Source organism: Ornithorhynchus anatinus, chromosome X3 (assembly GCF_004115215.2).
Source record: "Ornithorhynchus anatinus isolate Pmale09 chromosome X3, mOrnAna1.pri.v4, whole genome shotgun sequence".
NCBI lineage: Eukaryota > Metazoa > Chordata > Mammalia > Monotremata > Ornithorhynchidae > Ornithorhynchus > Ornithorhynchus anatinus.
Window position 1 is genome coordinate 23411428 of NC_041751.1, and position 15730 is coordinate 23427157.

At 43.1% G+C, this 15730-nt stretch overlaps 1 protein-coding gene across 1 annotated transcript in view; it reads right to left on the reverse strand.

Moving 5' to 3' along the window:
- SHOC1 (shortage in chiasmata 1) overlaps positions 1 to 14264 on the reverse strand; it is a 72507-nt gene extending 58243 nt beyond the window's left edge. The window contains exons 1-4 of the mRNA XM_029054114.2: positions 14090 to 14264; positions 11919 to 11996; positions 2308 to 2413; positions 878 to 953 (exon numbers count right to left, since the gene is read on the reverse strand). Coding sequence (XP_028909947.1) covers positions 878 to 953; positions 2308 to 2413; positions 11919 to 11972 — 236 coding nt within the window. The 5' untranslated portion in view covers positions 11973 to 11996; positions 14090 to 14264. The remainder of the gene's footprint in view (positions 1 to 877; positions 954 to 2307; positions 2414 to 11918; positions 11997 to 14089) is intronic.
- Between the last annotated feature and the right edge of the window lie 1466 nt (positions 14265 to 15730).

Sequence of the window (15730 nt, forward strand, 5' to 3'; positions counted from 1 at the left end):
ATTCGTTTAAACGACAGCAACAGGGATTTGAAGGTGAACGTGGACAGAGACGGGACTGGTTAGAAAGAGCTACCGGACCAGAAAGCCGCCACCATTTGGGGTCTTTTGTGCCCTTATGGGAAACTCTCGGGCCTTGGTGGAGGTATTAAACGAAGCTGGAAGTTCCACTCAAGATATCATGGGGGCAATCGCCATCATCGAGCCCTGGGACTGGCCACCTACGATTCCAGCCCAGTACTCATGAGTCGGCCCCTTATTTACTTATATTAATGTCTGCCTCCCCCTCTACACTCTAAGCTCTCTGAGGGCAGGGAATGTGTCTGCTTATTGTTATGCTGTACTCTCCCAAGTGCTTAGTACACTGTTCTGCGCACGGTAAGCGCTCAGTAAATACGACTGCCGGACTGATTAAACAATGCATTTTCCATTTTCTTTATGGAAACAGTGGGCTGTTTGGCATTTCTGCAGTCTTCCCTGGATGGGCAGGGAATGTGTCTGTTTATTCAAGTACAAGGGTGACACAGAAGGGAATGGGAGAAGAGGAAATGAGAGCATAGTCGGGGAAGGCCTCTTGGTGGAGATGTGGTTTTAATAAGGCTTTGAAGGTGGGGAGAGTGATCATCTGTCGGATATGATGGGGAAGGGCGTCCCAGGCCAGAGGGAGGATGTGGGCGAGGGATCGGTGATGAGATAGATGAGATTGAGATATGCAGTTGTGTGGAACTAATGCAGGGCGAACAAATGAACAAACTAATACATTTCACCATCATTTCTGAACTCTTAGGAAAGATAGAGAATATAGACCTCTTTCTCACTTTAATTATTAACGATATCAATATTACTTAAAAACAAAGAAATTGTAAACCAATTATCCTACTTCTTCTGAAATGCAGGTGCCCTTGCTTCCTCCTCTGTTGACACAGCAGCCATTTCCTGAGGTGCAGAAGCTAAGTCTGCAAGAGAAAACAAGCTTAGTCCCCAGAATATTCTTTCACTCTTGGTTCCTTTTGAAGGAACCATATCTGTTCCCACAAATTTGCTTAATGATATGGAGAGATTAGCAAGTGGGATATCTGATGCAGAACTTACACTGTCTTCCAAATAAATACATGCGATAAACAGAAACAGAACATATCCAAAAGGCTTTGCTTTAATTCTAACCACAAAAGAAGTTTATACAAATTTTAAAAAGTTTATGGTGTGGGTCCTTCGCTTGCCTCCTTTACTTCCAGATAACCTGATTATCTTCATATGCCCTTTACAACATTTTATGGGCACCCTGGCAATCTGCTCTTCGTTTGGTTTTTTTCCTACCTTACAAAGGAGCTGCAAGGTGGCTTCTTAACAAAGTATATCAGTACACTTCATAGTTTTAATATTTCACTATTGCTTTGTCTAGAAAGTTGTCAGAGAAATAAATAGCTGATTTGGATACAGTGTGCTGTGGTGCTGGAAAAAACTGTAATTGGGGGGGAAAGTACTGGATGCTCTTTCTGGCTTGGGCTAGGAAAGGGACTCGGCTCCACCCAAATGCAAATGAGGGTTCGATTTATTTCCGTCTTATTTCTGTTTTGTCTTGTTTTGGATCATATCTTTGTTTTTCCTTTCTTTTTTTGTGTCAGACTCTGATATGACGTAGTCTCTGTTGTGCCTCCTTTTCTAAGTGTAATTTTCTGCCCCGTCCTCTGGGGTCCCTAACCGTAATCCTCAGCCACAATCAAAATGAAAAGTTGATTTCTATGCCCACCTACTCGCCCCACTTACTTTAAGAAATCTTGATAATCTTTTCATGGTTTTCATAATACTTTATAGGCAGTATGACAAAGTCTTCAGCAAAGCTACAAGATGATTTTATCAATATGCAAATCTGTGTACTGAAACTTGTTTTATTAATAACACTTGCTACATAAGTGTGCTCAATGATCCTGATTTACTATAAGACAGTGCATTAAAAGAACTACCTGAAAGGGAAGTCCATTTGAGCATTTCAATCTAGCTCTTTCTGAAGAGACAGCTAAAAGCACTATTACAATGTAAAACACCATCATACGTGTGGTGTGTTTGTGCATTTGTGTCTGTGTGTGTGCATGGAAAGGCATGGCCACAGATTTTTTGTTTCACCTAGAACTAAATTAGGCTGCCAGACTCCCAATTATTTCAATCAAAATATTAACCTGTGATCTTTCTGGCATTCTTCCACACTGACCCAGCCTCTTAGATGATCTGCCAAATACCACTCCAGACTTCGCCAGTGCTCTAAAAATAATGCTTTAAAAGTAAAATCTTTAAAAGAGAGAGAACACATACCTCCTTTCGTAGGATGCTGAACTGTCTCTTGAGACAAATGTTCTACTTGAGAAAAATTATGATCTTTTTTGGGAGCTGAGGGCATCACATTCTCGTAATCCTCACCCTGTGCAAGAAGGACAAAAAAAGTGGATTCTAATTGGCATTTAATTTGACATTAAGTGGTAACTTAATTCTTACTGGGGGCAGAGACACTAAAATACTACTGTTTGACTGATTAAGTTGTATTTTAAGCTCCTTCATTTATTCATTCAATCATATTTACTGAGTGCTTACTATGTGCAGAGCACTGTACTAAGTGCTTGGGAGAGTACAATAGAACAAATAAATATAAATCAATCAATGAATAAATTACAGATATGTATATATGTGCCATGGAGCTGGGAGAGGGGATGAACAAAGGGAGCAAATCAGGGTGATGCAGAAGGGAGTGGGAGAAGAGGAAAGCGGGGGGTTTAGTCAGGGAAGACCTCTTGGAGGAGATGTGCCCTCAAGAAGGCTTTGAAGGGAGGTGGGGAGTATTTGTCTATCAGATTTGAGGAGGGTGGGTGTTCCAGGCCAGAGATAGGATGTGGGCAAGGGGTCGGCGGTGAGGTAGATTAGACGGAGGCACAGTGAGAAGGTTGGTATTAGGGGAGCAAAATGTGTGGGCTGGGTTGGAGTAGGAAAGTAGCGACGTGAGGTAGGAGGGGGCAAGGTGATTGAGTGCTTTAAAGTCGATGGTGAAGAGTTTTTGTTTAATTCAGAGGTGGTTGGACAACCACTGAATTTCTTGAAGAGTGGGAAACATGTCCTGAGCATTTTTGTAGAAAAATGACCTGGGCAGCAGAGTGAAGTATGGACTAGAATGGGGAGAGACAGGAGGCTGGGAGGTCAGCAAGGAGGCTGATGCAGTAATTCACAGGATGCATTAACGTGGTAATAATAGCATTTATCAAGCGCTTACTATGTGGTAGACACTATTCTAAGCATCGGTATTAATCAGTGCTACAAGTTGATCAGTTGGGATACGGTCCCTGTCCCACATGGGGCTCACAGTCTAGGTAGGGGGGAGAATAGGTATTGAATCCCCATTTGACATATGGGAAAACATTTTACAGATAGTAGTTGAAGCCATGGGAGTGAATGAATTCTCCAAGGGAGTGGGTGCGGCATCCATTTACAAGAAAAATAATACTTGTGGTATTTAAGTGCTTACTTCGTCCCAAGTACTGTTATGCGTTGGGATAGATACGATATAGTCATGTTAGACAGGGTCCCTGTTCCACATGGGGCTCAAATCTAAGTGGAAGGGAGAAGCTGTTATTGGATAGAGCACGGGCTTGGGAGTCAGAAGGTCATGGGTTCTAATCCCGCCTCTGGCACCTGTCTGCTGTGTGACCTTGGGCAAGTCACTTCGCTTCTCTGGGCCTCAGTTATCTCATCTGTACAATGAGGATTGAGACTGTGAGCCCCGTGTGGGGCAGGGACTGTTTCCACCCTGATTTACTTGTATGCACCCCAGCGCTTAGTCCAGTGCCTGGCACATAGTAAGTGCTTAACAAATACCACAGTTGTTATTCATTATTCTTATTAGGTATTTAAACCTCTATTTTACAGCTGAAAAACGGAGGCCCAGAGACTTTAAATAGCTGTCCCAAAGTCACAAAACAGACAAGGAAACGAAGGGTGAGCGAGCGAGATACTGTTGTGTAATGGAAAGAGCATGGGATTGAGAAGCGGGAGATCTGGTTCAAGTCCCAGCACTGCCAAAGGCCTACTACAGGATCTTGGGCAAATTATTTAACTTCTCTAGGCCTCGGTTTCCTCATCTGTGAAATGTGGGGAAAAAAAATTGTGAACCCAGTGAGGGATGGGGACGGTATCTAATCTCACAACTGTGTACCTACCCCACTGTTTTGCATGGAGTATGAACTTATAATAATAATAACGTTAATGGTATTTGTTAAGCACTTACTATGTGCCAGGCACTGTTCTAAGCGCTGGGGTAGATACAAGATAACCGGGTTGGACACAGTCCCCGTCCTTCTTGGGCCTCAGTCTCAATCCCCATTTTCCAGATGAGGGAACCGAGGCCCAGAGAAGTGAAGTGATTTGCCCAAGGTCACACAGCAGACACTGTAAGCCCGTCAAACGGCAGGGACTCTATCTGTTGCCGACTTGTTCATTCCAAGCGCTTAGTACAGTGCTCTACACATAGTAAGCACTCAATAAATACTATTGAATGAATGAAGTGGCAGAGTTGGGATTAGAACCCATGACCTTCTGACTCCCAGGCCCGTGCTCTGTCCACTAGGCCATGCTGCTTCTAAGTAAATGGCATTATTATTATTGGAGTGGGCAGTACTGTTGTTCTGCTCCATTCCAGGCCATAGCATTTAGTTCCAAGTTGTCACTGCCTCCTCAATGTTCTAACAGTTTTAAAGGCTTCTGACGTCCCACTGCTCCGGGGAGCAGAGTCCGTGCTCCCACGGTGCCGGGCGAGGGGTCGGGGGGCTACTCTAGGCAGGGGCAGTTCCCAGAAGACCGAGTTGTCGGTTGTTGTTGTTGAACTGTACTAATATTTCCTTCCCTGTGAGTGTGTCCACTTTCTAAGATCATGGACCCCCTGTGGAACAAGGACCCTGACTGAACCAATATCCTCGTGCTTTCCTCATAACGGGGTCTTTGCAGACTGTAAGCGCCTGACAGATGTCATTACTTCTACCTTGTGATTCCCCTCTGTGTTTAATAGTGTGTTGCACTAAGTAGGCACTGAACCAAAACTATTATTCCTTGGGGTCTGAGGAGACAAGGATCATCAATGTGCTAAAAGTCAATTGCAGATAAACAAAAATGCTCTTTTAGGAGAGCCCAAAAGTCCTTGAAATGGCCTCTTGTGGGTCCGCTGTATTACCATAAACCATTTAAGTGCTGTTTTATGCCTGTTGAATGACAGAAAACTATTTTACTGTGGCTTTGTGCTGGGTGAGGGGCTAAAAATCATGTTAGTACAATACTGACAGCCTGTTGCACAAGCCAGAAACTATTAAAGTTCAGCTTTAAGGGTAGTAAAAGTGAACAGCCTGACTCTGAAGGGCTACAATAAAGTCACAGTTTATCTAATTTTGTTGTATTCCAGAGATTGTAAATTTCCCCCAGTATTGAGAAATTCAATTTAAGTATACAGCCCCAGTTAATCATAATCTTGCTAATATCACCCATAACCATACATACTTGTTATTTATGTACCGATTAATTGTCCTTTTAATGATATATTATTATACATGAATATATTATCCTTAAAAATAAACAAGAATAAAAGTCAATGCTCACAGGGCATAGTAAAATATGAACGCTTTTGTGTAAGCCAATTACAGTTTCAGAAACCGTCCTTTCAAACCACAGCGTGTAGCCGAGAGTTCAGACACACCAATAGAGGATGCTTATTTTAAAGGGCTGGGGAGGTAGGGACAAATTGGAGGGTGATAACAGAAATGGCACATGTGAAATGAAATGAGCCTTTTCATTAGGGTTACCATCTTTTATTTGGGTTATTTCTAACCTCAGCAAGAGCAGAAGGGGAGCTGCGCTCCATGACTATCTGGTGACTATCGATCAGAGACTCCACTCCAGGAATTTTATTGTAGTTTCCGGACCTGGTGCTTCTCAAGTCTGGAACATTCTGGAATCCAACTTGGTTTCAAAGCTCTGACTGTGGTGAGTTTAGTGGTGTTGACCTTGCAGGCCAGCATTTTCCATGAGGAAGATTCAGCAGGGGTGCGTCCCGTTAAAGTACCTGCCCCTGGTAATGTGCCTGATATACTGTACTCTTCCAAGCGCTCAGTACAGTGCTCTGCACACAGTAAGCACTCAAGAAATATGACTGACTAGAAGTTTTTCTGGGTCCAGAGCAGAGACTCAATGCCCTATATGGTTCAGATGAAACCCAAACAGGAGGCCATATTTCCCAAGGCCTCCAAAAGGGGAGCAAATAGGAAATGAAGTTAGGCAGCAGCTGGAACTGAGAAAGGCAAGAGTTCAGGAGCTTTCTAATAATAATAATTAATGGTATCTGTTAAGTGCTTACTACGTGGCAGGCCCTGTACTAAACGCTGGGGTGGATACAAGCCAATCGGGTTGGACAGAGTCCCGGTCCCACTTGGGGCTCACAGTCACAAGCCCCATTTTACAGATAGGTAACTGAGGCACAGAGAAGTGAAGTGACTTGCCCTAGGTCACACAGCAGACAAGTGGGGAATTTAGGATTAGAACCCATGACCTTCTGACTACCAGGGCCGTGCTCTATCCACTACGTCATGCTCCATCTTTATACTAGAAATTAGGAGAATGACATTCTGTAAATGTCATCTGGGGAAAAAAATGCCTACTTTGAAATATTTTTGGCTTCTGTTGACTGTTGATACTCCAAGTACTCTTCAGATCGTCTTTAACTGCAGTCAGCACTATAGTTTTCCATTTTTCACTATTGTTATCTTCTTTCACACACAACATACCTCAGAATACTGAGGCATTGTGGTGAGCTCAAAAGGTGACGTTGAAAAAGGAGAAGACTTTGGGGCTAGTTTAGCATGTGGAGTGACAAAGATGGAAAATTCTTTCCATTTTGGCAAACTAATCCATATAAGTATTTCTCACTTGCAGGACAGTCTTGAGAATTGAAGCTTACCAATTATATCCAATTTATCTTGAACGAAAAAGGAACAGGGAATCAATCTGCCTGGACTGCTACAGACCAGGGCCTGAGTACAACACAGATTTACTCAATTCAAATAAAAAAGGAAGACATTCATTTTGCTTTAAGAAAAATGAAAAGCATTAAGTTGATTTATAACGGGGGAGACACACAAAGATATATTCACAAAGAACGGAAGAATGTTCAATGGACTGTACATACATACGCACAAGCGCTGTGGATGTGCAAAAAGAAATAAATACTTGAGTGCTACAGGCAGTGAGTGGCTGATAAGATCTGGGATGCTGATAATTTGTTAGGAAAGGATTGTTGGAGGGGTTTGGGATGTTAGGAAGGCTGTGATCTAGAGGATTCGCAGGAGAAGGTAGGAACAGGTCCAAGTGAGCAAGGCGTCGGAAGCAGGAGAGACAGGATAATCTGAGGTGAGCTTGGGAAGAGTAAAGAATGACAACAGGGGACTGAGGGTGAGGAAGGCTGATATGTATGTTTGAAGAGAGCTGATGGAGAGTCTTAAAGCCAATAATAAGGAGTCTTTTTGCTTGATGCGGAGTGAGATGGGCAACCATTGGAGAGTTTTGAGGACAGGGGAGATGTGCACTGAGTGTCGTTGCAGGAAGATGATCTGGGCAGCAGTGTGGAGTGTGGACAGAAGGGGGGAGAGACTGGAGATAGGAGGATGGGTGGAGAAAGCCGATACAATAGTATCCGCCCCATTCCGGCACCAGCTTCTCCTCCGGGTCAGGGATTTTAGAAAGGGTAGGCGTTGGAAGGGAACAAGAGCTAATAGGCCAGAAAGCCTCCATTTTGGATCTTTTCAGCCTTGACTGGAATCTCGGGTCTTGTCACAGACCAGGGATAAGAAAGTGTAGGAGTCTTATAGGAAAGCAGCATGGTGTAGTGGATGGAGTACGGGCCTGGGAATCAGAAAGGTTAAGGGTTCTAATCCCGGCTCTGTCATTTGTCTGTTGTGTGACCTTGGGCCAACTTCACTTCTCTGTGCCTCACTTACCTCATCTGTAAAATGGGGATTGAGACTGTGAGCCCCAGGTGAGACAGGGACCTGTGTCCAACCCCATTTGCTTGTATCCACACCAATGCTTAGTACAGTGCCTGATACATAGTAAGAGAAGCAGCGTGGCTCAGTGGAAAGAGCCCGGAATTGGGAGTCAGAGGTCATGGGTTCGAATCCCAGCTCTGCCACTTGGCAGCTGTGTGACTGTGGTCAAGTCACTTAAATTCTCTGTGCCTCAGTTTCCTCATCTGTAAAATGGGGATTAACTGTGAGCCTCACGTGCGACAACCTCATTACCCTGTATCTACTCCAGTGCTTAGAACAGTGCTCTGCACATAGTAAGCACTTAACAAATACCAACATTATTATTATTAACAAATACCAAAATAATTATCACATATTCGAATAATGCTGGTTTAGATAGTTCCAAAGCAGATAAACTGAGCTTTAATTTTTAGGAAATGTTAAAAGCAAGTGAGGCTTGCTTTTAAAGGTACCCCGCGATATACTTATTTTAACTAGGTGAGGTCATGAGTGACGAAAGAATATTTAAATCAAGCAGCTGAGTAAAAATGATTTTAAAAAGAAACAACTTTGCTATAATACCACCTTCCAATGATATCAGTTGCATTAGCGGTTTCCAATATATGGCAATCTAGAACTTTGACCAAGGACAGCTGGCTTTTTTTTTTTCATTAAAATCATAATGAAATTCTGCAACTTCCACAAAGTCAAAAATAACCAATGGCTCTGCAAGTAGATGATTTTCAGAAGCTATTAAGGTTTGGGTTGTTTTTGTATGACGTGGAAGTCTATACACAAATTGAGCCCAGTTTTTTTTTAAAAAAAGCCACCCATCTTTTTTTTTTTAATACATTCCATTCTCCTGAGTTTCAGTGTAGACAAAATGGTGCAGATTTTTTTGCTTCACTTGAAGGTGTAGGGGGAAGACAAAACTTAAGAGAAGCAGTGTGGTTTAGTGGAAAGAGTGGAAAGTGGCTTGGGAGTCAGAGGTGATGGGTTCTAATCCCTGCTCCGCTACTTATCAGCTGTGTGACCTTGGGCAAGTCACTTAACTTCTCCGTGCCTCTGTTCCCTCCTCTGTAAAATGGGGATGAAGACTGTGAGCCCCACACGGGACAACCTGATGACCTTGTATCTACCCCAGCTCTTAGAACAGTGCTTGGCACATAGTAAGTGCTTAACAAATATCATTATTATTATTATTATTAAAACTTCAGATAGTTCCAGGTAACGTTTTGGCCAAAAGAGCTACGCAGAGGGATCCTAGCAAGTTCCTGGGATTGCTGGTCTATAAATACTGACTAAAAGGAAAAGGAAATGATAAACAGAACAAATGGAGGAGGATGACTCTGCTAGATTTTTTTCCATGTAAAAAGTAGACGAGAGAACAGCAGAGTCTGTTCCTGCAGAGGGCACAGAGATCTTTACGCTGTGAGCCCCATGAAGTAGAGCAGCTGTATCTGACCTGATTATCCTGCATCTACTCCAGTGCTTGGCACAGAGTAAATGCTTAAATACTACAATAATAATTATTATCATTATTATTATCTTCTACCCCATGGCCACACACTGCTGCCCTAAACCTAATGAGCCTCGCAATATTTACTGCTCCCTGGGAGATTGGGTGATAGAGTGTGGATGGCTTTATCCAAACCATCACCACTACTGGATAAACAATTCAGGTGCATGATTTACTGACAGGAAGCTACTATTCCTCTTCCTTACCCCTAAATAAAAGCCCTCAGCAAGTAGGTGGCTCCAGGATGGGTTATTCTGTTGCTGCTGAATTCTAGCAACACCTCGAATCTCTGAGCAGCAGGGATGAGCTATTTATCCAGAATGGGGAGGAGCTAGAAAGTCCTAAATATTATAATAATAATGTGGATATTTGTTAAGCGCTTACTATGTGCAGAGCACTGTTCTAAGCGCCGGGGTAGATCCAGGGAAATCAGCTTGTCCCACGTGAGGCTCACAGTTAATCCCCATTTTCCAGATGAGGTAACCGAGGCACAGAGAAGTTAAGTGACTTGCCCACGGTCACACAGCTTCCAAATGGCAAAGCCGGGATTTGAACCCATGCCCTCTGACTCCCAAGACCGGGCTCTTGCCACTGAGCCACACTGCTGGCCTTACTATACCCCAAACTGCCAAACCAGGGGGCTGCAACTGGTGAACTTTAGTTCTGCAGTCTTAAATATAAGAGCCAATGAACTGACAGAAAATAACCACTGCACTGCAGAACGTAAGGACATTACAGGATGAGGATAACCTTAAATGTTCCTAAAAGAAGGATGGCATTCCTTGCTCATGAATTGCTCAGATACGACACTGACTTTATTCCCTTGAGCCAAACCAGATTTCCCGATGAAGGATCTCTTACGGAGACAGGTACTAGATACCACTTCTTCTGGTGTGGTCTCCAAAACACGTATTTCCATTTATACCTCGGTTAGGGCTCCTAATTGGTTTCAGTGAAAGAGTGCTATATGAAGTGAAATTTCCCATAGGAAATAATATAAGTTGTATAAATGCATTCCCTAGATTTTTTTTTAAAAAAACAACCAAAGCATTATATTTAAAAGTATAAGCAAATTCAAAAGAATAATAACTTGATAAAATAGCACTGTATATATAAATCAAGTGAAAGATGCGAATTATATTTTGGGTACAGACATACAGATTGTGGTCAGGAGGACACCTTTTTAGGTAAATGCGGTGCTAAATTTTTCACAAAGTGTCATTTTTACACTCCCTCTTCTGTGAAGTTGATAACACGTTAAACAATCCACTTATATAGATGCTAACAATCCACTTATATGCTAAATAGATCTGTCATTATCAATGTTAAGTGAAGTGGGCAATAATCGCACCTTTCAGGTCGGCCACAACACTTCAAAGAGGGCGAAAGTGATTACCCAGAGTAAACGTTGGGACATCAAGGAAGCTGTAAACTACGATCATCATTAAAATTCAATAGCGCTCTAGCAAAGAGCTACCTACCTTGGGCTGCTGTATAAGAATACGCCGTAAGATTCAGGTTTTGCATTGAATAAAATAATAATAATAATAATATTGATGGTATTTGCCAAGCACTGTTCTAAGCGCTGGGGTAGACTCAAAGTTATCAGGTTGTCCCACGTGGGGCTCACAGTCTTCAACCCCATTTTACAGATGAGGTAACTGAGGCCCAGAGAAGTTAAGCGGCTTGCCCAAGGTCACACAGCAGATGTGGTGGAGTCGGGATTAGAACCCACATCCTCTGACTGCCAAGCCCGCACTTTTTCCACTAAGCCACCCCACTCCCAAAGCATTTCTGTACATATCCGCTTGAAATTGATTTCAGTGACTGTCTCCCTCACTAAGCATGACGTAGTGGATAGAGCACGGGCCTAGGAGTCAGAAGATTATGGGTTCTAATCCCGGCTCCGTCACTCGTCCGCTGTGTGACCTTGGGCCAACTTCACTTCTCTGTGCCTCAGTTACTTCATCTGGAAAATGGGGGGTGAGACTGTGAGCCCCACGTGGGACAGGGTTTGAGTCCAAGCGGAGTTGCTCGTATCCACCCCAGCGCTTAGTAAGTACAGTGCCTGGCACATAGTAAGAGTTTAACAAATACCAGTATTATTATTATAAATCCGTAAACTCTTTGTGGGCAAGAATCATCTCTACCAGCTCTATATTGCATTGTGCTCTTCCAACTGCTCAGAAGAGAGCTCTCCACACAGTTAAACGCTCAATAAATATCACTGACTGACAGAAATGTTGTTTAAAGTGTGACATTCCAAAATAATTACCAAATATATTGAATTTTGAAGACTTCACATATCAGTTCTTAGTTTACAAAAAAAAAAAAGAGAAAGTCAACCACGTGCACCTTACCTCCGGTGGGTTTTCGGCTGCATTAAGTTGTGATGCTGGGAACATTTTCTTCATCTCTTCTAGAAAACACTCGGTTCTCTGGGGAAAAAAAACCAAAAACCCCACCCCCCAGAATATCACTGCAAATTCTTTGGTAGGACAACAACAAAAAAAACACCCCATCTATCGCAGTGGAATAAAACATCCGTTAACTGTCTGCAACAAACTAACTGAAGGACGAGGCCTCCACGTATTTATTATATTTGTCCTTATCTTGCATGCTGTTTTAATGTATTGTTTCAGTGCCCTTATTTATCTCTCTCCAAGCCTTTTTCCCAAAGACTGCAAGCCCCTCGAGGGTGTGTCTAATTCCCCGGCCCACCCCCCACCCCGGCTCTGCCACTTGTCCGCTGTGTGACCTTGGGCATATCACTTAACGTCTCTGTGCCTCAGTTACCTCATCTGGAAAATGGGGACTAAGACCGTAAACCCCACGTGAGACAACCTGATGACCTTGTACCTACCCCGGCGCTTAGAACAGTGCTTGGCACATAGTAAGCGCCCCCACAAATACCATTATTATTATTATTATACTCTTTCCCAACGCCAACGCAGTCAGCTGCACCCAGTAAACGCTTAATACTATTACTTCTACTAAATAAGATTACGATCAACTCTTTCATCCCTGACTTTTCTTTAGGAGACCTGTGAAAGCCTAATTTACATATATTAACCCATTATTAGTCATTTTCTCAAAGCGACCATCACCTTAATTTGTCAATCTGTTAAAGTGATGATTGTTTTCTTTGGTCGTATTTAATGTAATCCACATACTAAACCTCCTTTAAAGATCGTCTGATCATTATTATTATGATTTGAGTGCTAATTATATGTCAAACACTGTTCTAAGCGCTGGGGTGGATACGAGTTAACCCAATGGGGCTCACAGTTTAAGTAACTTGATTTAGGAAGAATTTTTAACTCGACTGGAAAACCTGGGGTTTATTATCCAGATTGAGGCATTTACAAGCCCCACGTAAAATATCAACATCATAAAAGTAATTGCTGTAACAATCGGTAATAAAACGATGAAAAAAAATAAAATCGTTCATTTAACATTAACCCCACGCAAAATCTCAGCATAAGAAAATTAATCGAGCTAACGAAGGATGAATGGAGAATGAGTAACGATTTTTTTTAAAAAATAATACTTTCAAATGAAAAATTCGGGCTCCCGGGTCGTTAATTTTTCAGGTGTTCTAGAAAATTCCTCCTTCGATACCCTTAAAGTTTATACCCATTCGAATTACAGACTGATCCCGTTATCATAAAAACGAAAAATGCTAAAATATCAAAAGAAGCGTCGACGGGTAATTCTTACATTGAAAGTGCGTCCGAAATAAAAAAAAAATGAAAAAGGCGGGCGCGAGGGGAGAAGCCACCCGGGGAGGCGATTGACCGTTAAAGCGAAAAGAAAGTCACTAAAACCTTTTCGATTTTTACCAACAAACCGATTATTTATTTGAAAAAGAGTCAATTCATCTGAAATGCAAGTAGGCCCCTCTCCAGGGGCAATCCTGGGATTTCGGATAAAATACCAAGATTAGGGCTCCGTATCCTCTAATTCGGAAAAATTGCACGGGACTAAGAATCTTCCAGTTTTCATTAGTAGATAAGGCATAAAGATCTACTGCATTCTTTCTTTCTTTGATATCGACGGGTGTTTGAAAAAAATTTACTAAAGTAACTGAATTTGTATGGTGTTTCTGGCCTCTTCTCAATTCAATCGACGGTCTACGCACTAATTGCGCACGTGAGATTTTTTTTTTATTCGCACTAAAAATTAACATAAGGTATAAGTATAGAAGTATTATAACTACATAAGTATTAACGTAAGGCATGACCAACGGTAATATATTTAAAATCTTTTCCCAAAGCAATCTGTACACGCATATTAATTTTTAAAACGTTCGTCTCATCAGGATAGTCGCGTGAGGAAAATTTCTTTTGAGATGGCCTCAGGATCTCATATACGTAGTTGGGAAGAAAAACACCTTTCTGATAATTTTTTCCTTAATAGTTTTTACAAAAGGTCCACGATACTCAGCTAGAAATGATTGGTTTCATTTCCAGTTCCCTCACAGATTGGCGCCTAGGCCTGTCGTTTGTAAAATCTGGCTATTGATACCTACCTTTATGGGATCGATATGAAGAAATGATACCCGCAGAATGCCAAAATGCTTTAAAATGTTGGTCCGACACTCAAGGGGCCTGCCCACAGGCCCAGAAGGGAGACAGTTGCTTCGTGGACGACACGGACCACGCCCTAACTGCCACAAGAAGCAACGGCCGCAGAGACCAGAAAGGAAGTGTGCATCCCTCTATGCCCTCCCCAGTTGGGAGAGTAACTACGTTCTTTGTCCCCCGGATACACAGGGGCACGTCTAGGATCTCGGAGGTGCCAACTCAATGGTTGTGTTACTAACCCTTAGCCACAAACTATGGACTCATGGGTACTGGGTAGAGCGTGGGCCTAGAAGTCATGGCTTCCAATCCCATCTCTGCTGCATGTCTGCTGTTTGACCTTGGGCAAATCGCTTCGTTTCTCTGGGCCTCAGTTGCCTCATCTGGAAAATGGAAACTAAGTCTCTGGGCCCCACATGTGTCCAACCCCATTTGCTTGTGAACCTCAGCGCTATTATTATTATTATTATCATTATTCTCTCTGAAAGGTTTCCTCAGTCAATGATATTTATTTCCTCAGTCGGTTAGTCGATCATATTTCTTGAGCGCTTACCATGTGCGGAGCACTGTACTAAGCACTTGGGAGAGTACAATATAGCAATATGACACACATTCCCTGCCCCAAAGGAGCTTACAGTCCAGAGGGGAGGCAGACATAAATTACTGATAAGTGCTGTGGGACTGAGGGGGGAGATGAATAAAGGGAACAAGTCAGGGAGTCGGAGAAGAGGAAAAGTAGGAGGGCTTAGTCGGGGAAGGCCTCTTGGAGGAGATGGGCCTTCATTAAGGCTTCGAAGAGGGGGAGAGTCATCTTCTGTCAGATATGAGGAGGGAGGGCGTTCCAGGCCAGAGGCAGGATGTGGGTGAGAAGTCGGCAGCGAGATAGGTGAGACTGAGATAGGTGAGAAGGTTGGCATTAGAGGAGCGAAATGTGTGGGTTGGGTTGGAGTAGGAGAGTAGCGAGGTGAGGTAGGAGGGGGCAAGGTGATTGAGTGCTTTCAAGTCGATGGTGAAGAGTTTCTGTTTAATTCAGAGGTGGATGGGCAACCACTGAATTTCTTGAAGAGTGGGAAACATGTCCTGAGCGTTTTTGTAGAAAAATGACCCGGGCAGCAGAGTGAAGTATGGACTGGAGAGGGGAAGCTGGGAGGTCAGATTACCGTATTACCGATGAGGTAATTAAGGCGGGATTAGGATAAGTGGTAGCAGTTGGGATGGAAAGGATGGATTTCAGCCATGATTTTAGTTATGGCCTTGTGAGACAGGAAGGATGATGATGCATTTTACAGTAATGGGAAAGTCAGGGGGAGGACAGGGTTTGGGTGGGTTTGGGTGGGTTGGGGGGGTGGCTTCTTCCCCATTGCTTTCAAACAAGCCCATGTCTCTCCTATCCTAACCTCCTCTCCACCCCCCTCGAACCCCACAGTTCCCTCCAGTTATCACCCCCATCTCCCTCCTACCATTCCTCTCCAAACTCCTAAGCGCTTGGGAAGTACAGTACGACAATAAACAGACACATTCCCTGTCCACAAGAAACTCCAGTGGTTGCCCATCCACTTCCACATCAAACCTCACCTTTGGCTTGCCCC